The sequence below is a fragment of the Microtus pennsylvanicus genome, chromosome 10 (genome assembly GCF_037038515.1).
Source record: "Microtus pennsylvanicus isolate mMicPen1 chromosome 10, mMicPen1.hap1, whole genome shotgun sequence".
NCBI lineage: Eukaryota > Metazoa > Chordata > Mammalia > Rodentia > Cricetidae > Microtus > Microtus pennsylvanicus.
The window spans coordinates 82797304-82812049 of NC_134588.1; the positions used below are offsets into that span (position 1 = coordinate 82797304).

At 51.6% G+C, this 14746-nt stretch overlaps 1 protein-coding gene across 9 annotated transcripts in view; it reads right to left on the minus strand.

The window, feature by feature from the left end:
* The window catches only part of Zmiz1 (zinc finger MIZ-type containing 1), a 199120-nt gene that overhangs the window by 21340 nt on the left and 163034 nt on the right, over positions 1–14746 (minus strand). For all 9 annotated transcript variants that reach the window (XM_075988813.1, XM_075988811.1, XM_075988812.1 and 6 more), the window contains 3 exons: positions 10610–10754; positions 1509–1623; positions 419–636 (listed from right to left, as the gene is read on the minus strand). In XM_075988813.1, coding sequence (XP_075844928.1) covers positions 419–636; positions 1509–1623; positions 10610–10754 — 478 coding nt within the window. The remainder of the gene's footprint in view (positions 1–418; positions 637–1508; positions 1624–10609; positions 10755–14746) is intronic.

The window sequence follows — 14746 nt, forward strand, 5'->3', positions numbered from 1 at the left end:
GGCCAGAAACCCAGGAACTTTATCCTTACAGCTAGGTGGACTGAGGTCAAGGTGCCTAGACAGGGAAGGGTGGCTTGCCTGCTTCTGTCCCTTCCTTGACACAGGCTGAAGCTGGGGGCTCTAGTCTCTATTTCATCTTTCCTCTAAAGGGCAGAAAGAGTTAAGGAACTCTGAACAAGTGAAGCCCACTGTCACTGTTCTTCAGGTCTGCCAGTTCACCTTACTGATTACAAGGAAGCGATAATGTAGCCTTTCTACCCTGCTGGGCTGATGCCAGCCTGATAAAACAGATGGCAACACTGTCCTCATATCCTGGACCAGGCAACGTGGAGCTGGAATCCAAGCCGGAGTCCTTTCTGGATGTAGGCAGGAAGGAAGGGCTAACATCAGAAGGACATCACCCAGACTGGTCACTCACCTGGCTCCGAAGCCCCCGCTGCCGGGGTAGCCGGGTCGGCCATACATGTTGGGTTGGATATAGGGCTGTGCAGGGCCAGCTTTGGTGGAGAACTGTTGCTGCTGTCCTGCGAATTGTGGGGAGTTGAGGCCAGGGTTGCTGGTGCTCATGCCTGATGCCATGGGGTTGCCACCTGGATTCATAGGGTTGTTGGCATTGGCCATAGGGTTCCCGAGGACCTGCAAACAGAGAGAGTGGCTGTCACCGAGGTCAGTACCTGAGGTAGTGTGGACAAAGAGATGAGGAGAGGAAGGAAGAAGAGCAAACCATCACAGGGCGGGCACAACAGAGAGAAGCAAGGGGTATCTTGAATAGTCCCCAGAATCAAAATGGATCCAAAGGAGAAGGCTGAGAACTTCAGCCAGGATGGAGTGAGGCAAAGGGATAGCCCAGGCTCACAAAGTCAGCTCAAGTGGTCCCTAGGCTCCAGAGAGGGGTGTGAGGCCCTTGGCACGCACTAGCTCTGCCCATAGGGCCTGGGTGTCTAGAGCCTGTCTGTGGATGTGCAGGGAAGAATGATAGCTCCCTTTCTAGGACAGCCCAGCCCAAGTCCAGCAGTAGGAGACCCTCTGTTAGGACAGAGGCAAGGAGGAGAGAGAAAAGAGGAAGAAACAAGAATGAGAGTAGGCTTGATTAGGAAGGCAATAGGGGTTTGTAAGGCCCAGGCACACTTCACTGAAATGTAACATCTTGGTTAAACCTAATCCAGACCTTTCAGGGTCAAGGGTTCCCTGTTTAGAAGTCTGAGGTCAGTGACACACGGGGTTTGTTTACATTACTAGAGTAAACATGGCCTCAGAAGAGAATTCCTTTCTCCCAGAAGGCCTTGCAATGGGGATGGTCATAGAGACCTAGTTGTGGCCCTCCTGAGGCAATGTGTACCCTTCCTGAAGTGACAGTGGTCTGCAGCTAGGCATGTCCTAAAACTGGCTTCAGACCGTGAGGAGGGCTGTCATGGCATGGTGCCCTGGAGAACCTCCCTGCTAGTGGGGAAGGAGATAAGGGACATTTGTGCCTAGGAGTCATGGCAGGGAGCAGGACAGGTTCTTACCTGACTCTGGGATGTGTTTGTCACTCCCCACACCGTGGTGACCACAGACAGGGAGCCGGGAGGCTGATTGGTGTTCTGCTGCCAAGGGACCGAGTCATAAGGAAATGACCCATCACTGCAGAGAGAGAAGAGGTCTTTAGAGCTGGGGCAGGGCTTAGGTGACAGTGGACAGTGTCTTCACCTCACCATCCTAGCTCACCCTTGCCCAGGTGAGCCCTGGGACCTCAGATTATGGCAGTACTTTATGCGGAAAAGATGCCCCCTCCATGGGAACAGGCCAGGTAGCAGCGACCCTTCCTCATCACTGCAGGGGCCATACCTGTGGTGACTGCTTTAACGGGGCCCATAGTCCAGCAGCTATAGCCATGCAGTGAAGAAACCAGAGTGACCTAAAGCTCACTGTAAACTCTTTCTTCAAGCATGCTTATTGCCCATGACCCTCCAGAAACAGTCAGGACATAGGCACTGCCTCTTCTAGGAACAGCCTGGGCCCACTTTATAGAGGTCACAGCTGAATCTTGCTCTTCTCCTTGTTCTCAGCACCTTGTGACAAACTAGCTGCTCTGTCCTACTGACCTGGTCCTTGGAATTCAGGCTTAGGTCACCCTGTCACCCTTCCTCTGGGCCCAGGACCAAGCAAGCAAAAACTGCCTGGGTACCCTACCCCAAACCCCCACTCCCAGACCTGTGTACATCCCTGACTGGCTAAGACCTTCCTTCGCCTACAAGTCAACATCATCAGCTTCCAGTGTTGAATGGACAAAGTTCAAATGCACCCCATGCACCCCAGAATAATATACCCCACACCAGCTCACCCCCAAGCCTGCACTAACCTCCTCACCCAGTCCTGTACTGGCCACCTATTCAAGGCGCTCCTTCTAAGGAGCCCATACACATCAGCTGATGTGAGATTTCCCTTTGTATGTTGGGAATATCACTGGTTAATAAAGGACTGCTTTGAGCCTATAGCAAAGCAGGGCAGAAAAAACTAGGCGGGGAAAACTAAAGTGAATGCTGGGAGAAAGAAGGCAGCGCCATGGAGAAGCCATGTACCCCTGCCGGAGATAGACGTTGGAACTTTACCTGGTAAGCCAAGCCACATGGCAATACACAGATTAATGTAGATGGGTTAAATTAGTATGTAAGAGTTTAGCCAATAAGAAGCTAGAGCTAATGGACCGAGCAGTGATTTAAATAATACAGTTTCTGTGTGATTATTTCAGGTCTGAGCAGCCGGGAACCAACAAGAGGCTTTCTCCAACAATCAGCAGCTAGGAATCCACTTCCTCCAATCCAGTCTCAGGTTTACAGTGAGCATTCGGTGAGGCCTTCCAGCTAGCCCAGGTGATGTGGGAGGAGTGAGAGGGGCCTGAAGTGTGTTACAGCGTTAAGATTAGCCAGGTCAGTGCAGTTCAACTGCCCTTCCTCAGTGAGAGCCATAAGACATCATACCTGTGCCCTAGAACAGCAGAACACCCTCATCTGTGACACTCTCCCCCGGATCTGCCCCCACTGGCCTGTGCTCACGTCCTTCCTGTTTCTCTGCAAAGTCACCTATCTCATGTCACATAAAGAAGCAGCCCACGCTGTCTTTTCTGTATTTTTTACAGCACCTCACCACTCTGGTATCACGTTTGATCATTATCTTCCCAGCCTCTACTCCAGAATCTAGAGTAAACCGAATCCAGCAGTTTTGTAGGACAGAGTGGATTAAAGGCCAATGGTCAAACAAGCTGGACAGGGGTCAGGCCTTGAACTAGTCCTGAACACGGGGGAAGCAGTACTGAGAAAAATTTGTATTTTCTAGGCCACAGTGGCTGAGTTCTGGGGCCTCTCCTCACCCTTCAAGGTGGCTAGAGTAATCCCCCCTCAAACTGTTCTGGACCCTGCTGTCCGACCTGAAAAGCAGTCCTGGACATGCCCCTCACTAGCTCAGCCCACAGGGCTCCCTTGAGGCAGGTTCCTGCACTCTGATTCGTGAGACCGAGAGCATGTCCTCATGCATTCCCCAAACACAGGAGTGGGTCCTGACACCCAGTCAGGATTAGGGAGCAGACCACAGTGACGAATTGGGGTGGAGCTCAGATGGGAGAGCACTTGACTAGCACAAACAGCCTGGAGAGAAACACTGACAGTAAGTCTATGATCTCAAGAGTGGGAGATAGGAGAATCAGAAGTTCAAGGTCATCCTTGGCAGCGTGGAAAGTTTGAGTCTACCCTGGGCTGTATGAGACCCTGTCTCAAAAACAAAACAAAACAAAAATAAAAAAAGCAAAAGCCAAACAAAAAAAAACCCAACCAAATCCTAAACCCAAACTAAAGAACAGAAAACACAGTAGCCTGCAATGAGGATGAATACTGTTCTCTTGACGCACCTGCCACTATAGACCAAGAATCAGTACCAAGAGGCTCAGTCAAGTACATCAGTGTGAGCAAGGCCTTGGGGGCAGAGCAGGACACACTCCAAGAGGATAAAGAGGTGTCCTTAAAGTAACTCAGGCTCATTATTCTGCGTCCCCTGTTTCAAGGGCAAAGAGCCGGGCTAGAACGAGGAGAGAAACAGGGTATGGCTGACTAGGCAGAACAGGGCCCAGGAGCAGAGGGGGCTGACTGGGGACTAAGCGTAGCCTGTGAGAGTGAGCCTAAGGCCAGCCAGAATGGGCATCTCAGCTCTTCCAGGGAAGGGCAAGTCACAAGCTGGCAAAGGGGCCTGGCAGGGAGACCCTGCAGGCCATGTTTTCACAAAATAAAGGAGGAGACTTCTGGCCACCCATTGTCCTTGCTGGGAGACCCTGCAGGCCATGTTTTCACCTGCTAGACTCCCATTTGGGGTGTGTGGGACAGACACAAGTCCTCCAGTGACTAAATAAAGCAGAAGTCTGTCTTTCCCCCACCACACCCTGTCCCTCAGAATGGCTTATTAAGCTCCTCACCATCTTCCAGGCCAGAGTTGGATTCAGGTTCTAACATTGCAGCTAGACAGGTTTAGGGGGGACCTGTCTCTCAACACATGGTACTGCATCTAAAGGTCCCTACTACCCCCAGCACCATGGCTGGGCAGAAATCAGCTTCTTCCTGTTCCATCCTACCCACAACCAGCAGAGACAAAGCTAGCCAGCATTCCTAAAGTGGGCACTCCGCTGCCTGGAGAGCAGGTTCACTGTCCCAGAGCAAAGGAGGCCATAAACTTAGCATGCACAGGGCCTATGGGTTGCCGAATGCATACTGGAGAAGCAAGTGACAGGCGCAGAGGAGGGTGGCCTTGGACCTCACGACAGAAATGGCATTCACCAGCACTCTGTGTGACTCATCGCCTTGCAAAGGCTCTCAACTCCACAGGCACCCACAGCATTAAGCCTATAATGTGTCACCTCTGTCTGGACTCTCACTTCTACCTTTCTTTGTGTCCAGGATCAAGGACAACCCAAGCTCTTGTGCTAGCAGGGAAGAGGGGCTAGCTGGGAGAAGAGGAGACTAAGTTACAAAAAGGCCTGGGGGTGGGAGCTCTGGGAAGGGTGTCTCAAGGCCTCCTTCTCTGACCAGCACTGTTTATTAATCTATAGCATGGAGAGTCCAGATGGGTACCTGGCAATTTGGGGTACCTGTAAGAAGCTCCTCCCTTCACCCTTACAACTGTCCTAAAGAGGGGTAGTCAGAGCTCCCAAGGACCTGATAACCCCTCTAGGTGAATTCTGCCCCTCTATGGGAGTTCCAATCATGTCACAAACTGCCCCCAGACCTACTCCTGCCCTTGTAAACCTGCTCCGAAATCTTGTCCCTCTCGAGAGGGGCTGGGCTGTAGAAGGGCATCTTGTGCACCTGCCACGTGCCTCCTGCCTTAGGTGCTGCATTTGCATCTCAGGCTAGGGCTGCTCTGCCACCCTGGCGCTACTCTGATCAGTTCCAGGTTCCTTGCACCCTCCCCGGAAGGTGCTCTGCTCACCCCTTGTGGCACTGGAGATGTGAGAGACTTCCTGCTTGACTCCCTGGGGCCTGGGGTGATGTCCACACACACCCAGGATGCAGGATGCTTTTTTGCATTAAAGGCAAAGGGAATGGGAAGAGGTCACAGCCCAGGGGATGCTGGGAACAAACTCCAAACTGTTTGCAAAGCCACTGCCAATGGGCCCTGGGCAATTTCTGTGATCTTGATCTTAACAAGAAGCCAGTCTCCTCTTCCTTACCTGTAAGCATTCCTAGTGTCAGGCAGACCAACCCGATCCAACCGTCCATTGTCTCTAGTCCCCCAGCCTGGCTACAGGGTAGGTACCTACATTTACTTGATATTCTGAAGTTAGGAGTGGGCATTCCTGTCTGTCAAGTAAAAGGTTGTGCAGATTTTCTTTGTTCTTCTTTTCCCTGCCTTTTCTAGCTAGTGAGCTCCTACCCATACCTCAAAGCCTAGTCTGCATCTTGCCTTTCATGACTTTCTGTCATTAAACCAACGGCATTTTCCTTTATGTCCCCCCTGCTTCTTGCATAGAGCCCTTCACATCAAGTCCCAACAGATGGTTTCTATGCCTGTGTACCAGCTCAGCAGGCATTGGTGGAGGCTTGTGTGATAGGAGAAAATGGGTTGGGCCTGGATGAGGGCACTTGGATCTCCTTGTGCAAGTCACACAGGTGTTCAGGCAAGCCAGGGGGAAAGCAAGCTGCATTCTTTCTTTCCTGAACTGTGGCAGCCGCTCTGGGAGAAAGTGACTATTAGCGTATTGTCTTAATTAATTTCCCTGATCTGGCTGTACTGGTAGCAGCTCTGTGCCAGGCTGTGTTGCCGGTCTTTTTAATTTGGGGAGACCATTACAAGCCTCTCCATCATTATAGTTCCTAGACTCCACCTCCCCCAGCTCACTGTGTGAGACAGGGTGTAAGCACTGCCCAGAGGGAGCCACAATGGAATCTCAGGGAATCCGCAGCTTTCTTCTCTGGGTTTTTCTTAAATAATTAAAAAAACAATTAGCTGGGTCCCAGCAATCAGGAGGCAGAGGCAAGTAGATTTCTGTAAGTTCAAGGCCAGTCTGGTCTACACAGTGAGTTCTAGGTAGGACAGCCAGGGATACACAGTGAGATGCTATCTCAAAAAAAAAAACCAAACATACATACATGTATGTACATACATGTAGAGGTCAGAGGACAACTTGTAGAGCTGGTTCTCTCCTTCCACCAAGTCGGTTCCAGGAGAGCAAACTCTAACTGTCAAGCTTGAGGGCAGCAGGGAGCTTTGTCCATTGGGTTTTCTTGATGGCAAGAAGAGCCTACTACCAACACAGGCTGGTACATATGTGCTAGTACCTTTAGGTTTACTTTCTGTAGGGCTGGCAATTGCAAAACAAGCACTCTACCACTGATCCACTCCCTCTGCTCTAAAGGGGTTATTTTCACTCATCTATTAGCTGGCAATAAAGGACCTGCCAAGAGAATATTGGACTAAGGTTTGGGGGACACACAAGTTCCTGGGGATCCCCATATACAAGACTTGGTCCTGTGATTCTTCATATAGATGAGGAAACTGAGGGTCAGAGAGGCTGAGAACTGCTTAAACTCACAGCTACAAGACAGCAGTCTGGCTCCAGGCCATGGCCCTACCCAGCAACCAGGGCCTCTTTGGTACGCAGCAAATCCCTACCCCTGGAGGAGGAGCAAGATTACCCTTGATCTCAGAGGCTCCAGCAGCTTTGATTGTAATCAAATTAATAGATAAACAAGATTTATTAGACTCTTAATTAGCTTTGCAACACCTATTTGCATACAGACAATGTGCTAATCACAAATGGCTTCTTAAACCACTCATTAAAAACCTAGATGAGGAAGCAGAAGTTGTTGGGGTAAAGTCAAGATAATCTCAGGGATGCCAAAGGTGCCCTTCTGCCCCAACAATGGCTAGATCCTCCGGGCGCCTTTCAGCTTCCATCTTGGAGTTATGAAGATGGGGAAGGCACGTAATATGCTCCGAGTCTCTTTGCAAAGTGCAAGATGACCTTGATATGACCAATGGCGAAGCTAAAACAGGATCTGAGGGCTTTTACAAGCTATAGTTAGTTCACATTCTTCAGAAGGTCACAGTTACTCTCACAGAATGTCTTGGGAGTAGCCTGGTTCCTCCCTGTATCACTTGCATGGCAGTACCATGTCTCTTTGGGACTTCAGGGGCTCAGAGAGATCAAGAGCTCTGGTTGGAGGCACAGCACAGCCCAAGAGGAAAGCCTTACACTGTGGGGCCACCACATCTTCATGGTTTGTGGTGGATATGACAGTGACTTCAGTCACAGAAATACTTTGGTCCTCAGAGGCCCTCCAGACCTCTGGGTTCAGGTAGGGTTTCCAGGTCCCTGGTTCTTCCCTTCTGCTTGTTTTAGAGCCTTTTAGTTAAGGACCTAGAGTCTCTGGACCCCTGGATCCTCTGGGTACCACACCCCAGACTTCCTAGTGAACATACTGTGCTCCACCCTTAACGAGGTCAAAGCCCCTTTGAAGATGCCAGAGTCGGTGTCTCAACTGCAAAGGCTCTCTCTTCCACTAAGCTTCATGTTCAGGAATTTACACCAGAGGTTTAACAGGTGCTGGGGACCCTCCACAGTTCCCTTGGAAATGAGAGATTCATCCCACAGGAACATGCATAAAGGTACACGAGAAGACTTGGCAGCTCCTGATTGCTGAGAATCCTCACCACAGCTGTGGGCTTGGAGAAGGGTCAGGGACTGACCACTCTTCAACAGCTGCCCCACCATAACGCGGGGGCACGGTGGTAATTACCTAGGATAAGCCATGGATCAGAGCAGGGGACAGACTGTTCCAGAACCCTCGAACCCAGCAAATAACTACTCCCTCACTACCCCTCAACATGCTATTCTGTGCTCTTTTCACCTCCAGCAGCTGTGTGTTCTTGGGCAACTCAGTTTCCTACTCTCAGCCGGGTTTTAGCTGCCTTCTAAGTTCTGTAACCTTGCTATGCTCCCAAGGGGAACTTTCATTCAGTTCAACAGATCAGGCTCAACCCCAATCAATACCCAGCAAGTCTCCAGCTCTCCAGCCTGTCTCTGAAAGGCCTCCAGAGGCCACAGAATACGTGCTACCTAAGCCAAGCTTAAAGACCTAGGTAGCACGTATTCTGTGGCTTCTGGTTATTGTCTGTTATCCCACAGGCCCTTTGAGGCCCTGAACCTGTCATGCTGGCAGAGTTAGCAGGACCCAGGGTGCTGGCCAGCGGCTTTTCATACACAGTACTTTTAGGTATAGACAGTTTGAGGTCACAGAATGCAGGTACCCTTTCCTCAGCCTGGATCTTCCATGGTTATGATACCTTACCTTCAGGCAGCCACCAACAGTCAGCCCTGCCTGTTCCTCCTAGGACCCAGGCTTCCTTTCTGCCCTCCTTTATCTCCCAGCTTCTAATTTTGCTCCATGAACCTCCCTCCTCTGTTGGTAGATTCAGCTTCTGAGAAAAGAGACTCCTCGCCTTTGTTTAAAGACAAATAATCCATATGAACTAAACTTGAGGAAGACCTAGCAAAGGACTGGCAGTGGCGAAAACCTGTCACATGCCAGGGCTAGAACAGCCACGGTCAAGCAGGCTCGAGACAGGATTCTAGCAGGAAGCCTCAGTACTTTGGCCCGTCACCATCACCTCCAGTGAAACGGCTTAGGGGAGTTGAGAAAGGCATGTTAATGGGGTGATGGGAGTGAAAAAGCTCTGAAGAGTTGAGGGACAGGCCAGAATTAGCAAGATACAACTGAGTATCACACACACGCGCGCACACACACACACACACCTGTAATCCTAGCACTAGAAGGCTGAATCAGGAGGATCAGGAGTTAGAGATCAGCCCGGGCCACCAGACGGAGACTGTGAAACGCCAAGTGAAATGGTCAAGCTAAAATAACAGATCAATTGCCAAAGTCCTGCTCACTGACAGCTTGACCAGGGATAAGGAGTGGAAGGCAGAAGGAAGTAGTTTGCCTCTCTAGAGCAACAGTTCTCAACTAAGGTGACATCCCCACTCTCCAAATGTGTTGGGTGATCTTATGGTTGCAATGCCTGGGGACAGAAAAGCAAGGTGGACAGGGCTCATGATTGATGCCAAACACCTTATAAGACCCCCCCCCCCCCCACACCACCACCACTGCACATAGCTACCCAAGCCAAGGATGAATCCCTAAGGAAACACTGGTACAGGAGGAAGAGGCTGTGCTGTCAGAGCCTGGGCCCAGGGTCTGGTGAGGCAGTGCCCTGGATGAGAGGGGCTTGCTGTGCTCTGAGACGGCAGGTAAACACAGCTGGGCCTTCCTGGCCAGGCGGGACACTCGCTTTGATGAGCAGCTCCTCTGGTCCTGACAGTTAATTCGATTTAGAAGACAAGGCTGACCCTGAGTGCTGGCAGCGCCTGGCCCATGAGGTCCAGGAAGACTGCAGCATGTTCTGGGCTGTGCGTCTCTCAGTCAGGCAGGATAATGAGAGCTGAGCTGATTGCAGAGGCCCCCGTCATTAGCAAGGACCCACAAAGGGGGATGCAGACAGCATGACGGGCCCTGTTGTTGCAGGGTCAGCCCACAGAATACTCAGAGCATCAGCTCAGCGAGGCGCCTGCGAGATAATTAACAGGGAATTGCCAGTCTCCCCACGTGCCTTTCCAAGGTTGGTGCGGGGCAGCCTGGCCAGTTCCTAGGTGTTTGGCAGCCTCTAGCAAGCCTGTTCCTGCCTAGGATCCAGGGTTCTGGCAGCCCCAGCCCAGTTTTACCTGCTCTGGCATGATGGGTGTGGCCTGATTCTGCCCCACATTGGGGTGTGACCACTAGGCCTGGGGCACCCTGAGACCCTACTTGCCCCTGGTTTCCCTGAGAGTGCCCATGTATCTCCTCTGGATAGAGGGACGGTTCTGAGCTCATGATTCCTAATGTTCTACTAGAAGCCAGGGATCTCGAGGACAAAGTGGCCTGTGGGGAAAAAAATCAGCCCTCCCTGTCTGATGGGGAAGAAGCTACATCATTTAGGTGGATTTAGAGGCCAAATTGCCTTTTAGAGGCCCCACTCCCAGGCCTCGCACCACAGGAGGTTTCCGAGCAGACCCCAGGCACGCCACTCCTGAAGGCACCTGCACGCTTACCTGTGCGACAGAGTGGGTTTCATGGAGCTCATGGAGTTGAGGGGGGGCTGCATGGGGAGTTTCCCAGGGGGGTCGTTCTGGCGGCTCTTCTGATGTCGGAGCAACAGCAGACGGCCAAGTTCTTCACACCAGGAGGACAGCAGGGCTGCAGAGACAGACAGACGGTCAGAGGACACACTACTCGAGTCCCCACGGCATCCTTCCCAGACAGGGGTTTACGATGCTGGCTTTGTTCCTGGGAGATGGCCTCAGTGTTTTAAACCACGAAATGGGCTAAGGTTCTCTAAGAAAGAGCAAAAGCATCTGTGCCAAGTGTCTACTAAGGGGGCCAGTTGGGATGGCCTCCAGGTTAAGAGGCACCAACAAAGAGTCCAGATAACAAAGAAGAAGGCAGAGACAGAACTAAAGGTGAGTCTAGCGAAAGAGGCCAACAACCGCCTTGAATGAGGGTGTCTCACGGACGCATTAAAAACCGTACGGTGCAGACACAATTTAGGGTTTTTTTGGAGATGAGGGCCCAGGAGCGTTCACTGGGCTCTGAGACTCCCAGCCAGAACGTGCCTATTGAGCAGACCTCAGCCTGTCACACACTCACACACTCTTTCTGCTGACCTCAAGTGCTTAGAAGGATGAAAGGCTTCCATAGCAGAGGGTAGCAGTGTTTGCGTGTACATGTGCGTGCTTGAGATGGTCCAGACAGCACATGCAAGAATCTCTGCTACTAGGCTGAACCAATGCTGGAGGAAAGGTTTCCTTTCATGCTCCCAATGGACCCACTTGGTACTAAAAGTCTCCTTAGGTCCTTCCAGGATACAGCCAAGTTTAGGGAGGGAACACAGTAAGGCAGGGTTTATCACCACCTCTCTGCATGACCCTAAGGATCTCACCCCAACCCCCAAGCTTCAGATTGCTTGGTGATGGGGGGCGGGGTTGATTTTAGTCCTGTGGCTCAGGCATGCAGAGTCATTCACAGCAATCACCAGAGAGTGGTGAGATAGATGTATCCTGCTCTGGAGGGAACCCTATAGAAGGCAGAATACCTTTCCTCAGACCAAACCCCAGCCGGTCTTTTCCTCCTGGATCCTCCCACTTTAATAAGGAACCTGAAGTTGTTCACTGCCAGCACTGGAGGAATATACCCAAATACATAATGACCAGAAGGGCCTGTATCTCACACTGTCAGGCCCTGTCCAGGTCCTCCCTTAGCCCACAGCTCCAAAGGGTCTCAATGAAGCTGCCGGGTACTTGTTCAGATTGTTTTACATAAAAGTGCCCGACCGAGGAGGGTTTCTCCCCTAGAGGCTGTAGACACGCTGATGTAGCCTGCTCTGTGGTGCCCTCCCTGTCACGGTTAGAGGGAAAGCTGCGATTGCAAAAAGGCTAGGTCAAACACAAGTGTGTTTTCAGACTGCTCCATTCTTCTTCAGGCCCTGGTTCCGCTTCTTGCACAGGGTACCAGGCATCTGGAAGCTCATTTGCATGCCAAGCACGAGGCCAGAAAGGGTTGCAGCTCTAGAAGGCCTGCTGCCAGCACAAAGGATGGATGGAGATGGTGCTGCCTACAGCCTGACTCACGATCCAAGCCCTGTTCCTCTGGGCACCAGCCAGGCCACTGTGGGATTCAGGGCTTTCCTTGGTTACTGTAGGCTGCCCAACAGGTGAAGGGCAGCCTTGTCTACCTGTCCCCTGTCCCAAGTGGGGAGGTTTCTGGAAAGATAATGAAGGTATAGGATTGGCCCTGGGAACTGGACGGCAGCAGGTAGAATATGTGTTAGCCACGTTGTCACATGCCTGGAAGACCACAATCCTGTGTCCAAGAGGGAAAGAGGATGCCACTCACCCTACCCTGGCTGAGAGCCTGGTGAGAACAGATGTTGAAAGCAGTTCCCTCTCAATGCGCAGGAGCAACTGAGATGTTTTTGAGGGTGCAGATCAACGGAAGCTATTTGGGGACCAACACCACATGGAAATTTGCAGACAAAGAAGTGAATATGGGTCCATTTAGAGACAGGCCAGGCAGAAAAGCCCATGGGACTGAGGGCTAAGCACACCCTGGGAAGGCTACTTGCTTCCCTAAGTGTACTAGCTGGTGAAGCATACGGTCTCAGGATAGGCAGCAGAGACGGTTAAGGTCATAACTTGTACCCCTTCTCTGTGGTGAGTGCCACTCCCAGGTTAGCAAGTCTCCTCTATCTGCAAACATCAGCAAGGAAACCTAAATCCCTCCTCACCCTTTTATTTTACAAGGACAACTCGCTTGGTCTCACAGCAGCCATTGGTCCACTGGCTGCAGATGTCACTTAGATCCAAGGCCACCCTCCCAGAGAGTTGAGTGTTTGGAAGGCTGCAGAGAATGTGAAAAGGTGTTTGAGCATCTCTGCAGCCTTCCTGAGCTCCTTCAGTTTGGGCTAGCCACGTGGAGAGAACCTTTGGCTCAGCAGAAACTGGGAACCAGAGGAGCAGAGGGAAGCAGAGGTCGACTCTAGGAGTAGGGTCCACAGGCCTGTGACCTAAGACCTGGCACTCGGAGACACGGTAACAGTGGCACCACAGCAGAGTCTGGCCTTTCTGACGGCAGAACAAGCTGCAACAGTCCCTACAGGTCCCTTCTTTGATGTCCACCTGTTTTAGGCCTTGCACAACAACCAGGCACTGAGGTGGGTAGCCCTAGGAATCAGCCAGTTCCCTCTCTAGCTCATCAGAACACTATACCAGGTGTCCTTCCGGCTGACTTCTCCATGGAGCAGTGGGGACTGCTTTGGACTCAATCCAGATTTCAAACCATTTCCAAACTTCTTAACATAGGCAAGGTGGTCTGTATAAGTCAGCAAGCTAGACGGCACCTCTATGCACACCTGCCCTGGCCTTAGGGGTCAGCCGTCCAGCTAAGATTCAAGGCCAGAGGCTTAAACAATCTGGGACCAGAACAGTTCCACCTGACACCTATGTAACCTTGAGCTAAACAATCACCTGTTCTCTTTTACTGTCAACGTGTCTAACACTAAGGCCTGCTCCTCAGGATCATGTTTCAATGACAGTGACATGGATAAAGTGTTTAAAACAGTAGCTAGTAGGGAGAGGGGGGTCTGTGTAGCTTTGTGAGTGGTTACTAGGGAGCCCCTGGGGCACCTGCAAATGCACCCTGCTCAGTGAAGGCAGGAGACAGCCTTGGAAATGGAAGATGGTCTCTCATTTCCACATTCTGGAGCCTATTTTGCCCAACAGGTTCCTGGTCCCCCTCTCTATATTTTAGTCTCCAAGACACGATTACATTCAGGTCTTTTGGCTTCTGCCTAGAAAATACTTTTTTGTCTCCCCCTTGCAACACGGTGTTTCTCTGATGGTGGTTCCTTTAGGAAGATCTCTAGTCTCTTCCAAAAGTGCTCCTGCAGTCCCCAGTGGGCACCAGCGGGGAGCAGGAGCTGAGAATACTGGCCCTGGAGTCGTGTGTCCTGCTGTTTTTCAGCTACAGGATACCACATGGGCTGTGCATGAGCCCTCAGTTTAGAGCTAATTTCGAGTCGCTAAGATGGACTGCCTGCTCCACACAGCAGCTCTGATATACCAAGTCCTCAGGAGAGTGCAAGCAGAAGCCAGAAAGGCGGTGGTGATGGGAACAGACTCGGAGGACCAAAGATTCCACAATGCATGTCAACTCTGGAAAAGCAGCCCTAACAACTTAATGCTCACCATGTAACCAGTGGGAGACACACACTGAGGAACCAGACCGCCACTATGTGACACCTGGACAAGGTCACAGGCAGCTGTGAGGGTGGCCTGAGTCAACACTCTGAAGTACAGGAAGACTGCAGGCGCATGGCTGGTGACTGGTTACTCACCAGACGATGATTAGCATCAGCCCCCACAGCTGACAGAGTGACGGCAAGGAAGGCTCTGGAGCCTTGGTGTGCCTTGTCCACGTCTGATCCCAGGTCAGAGTGCAGACACAATGTCCTGGGTGGGTATGAGCTCCAGACACTCACGTGAGACATGTGTGGGTAGACAGAGGCCTCAGGGCAGATGATGAAGCCATCTGCGCACTCAACACAGGCTCTGCATGTGGCCCTGAGCTGCCAAGGGGTAGAGGGAGGACAGCCGGTGTCCTGCTGTGAGACAGGAAGTGACGAGCAGTTTTCT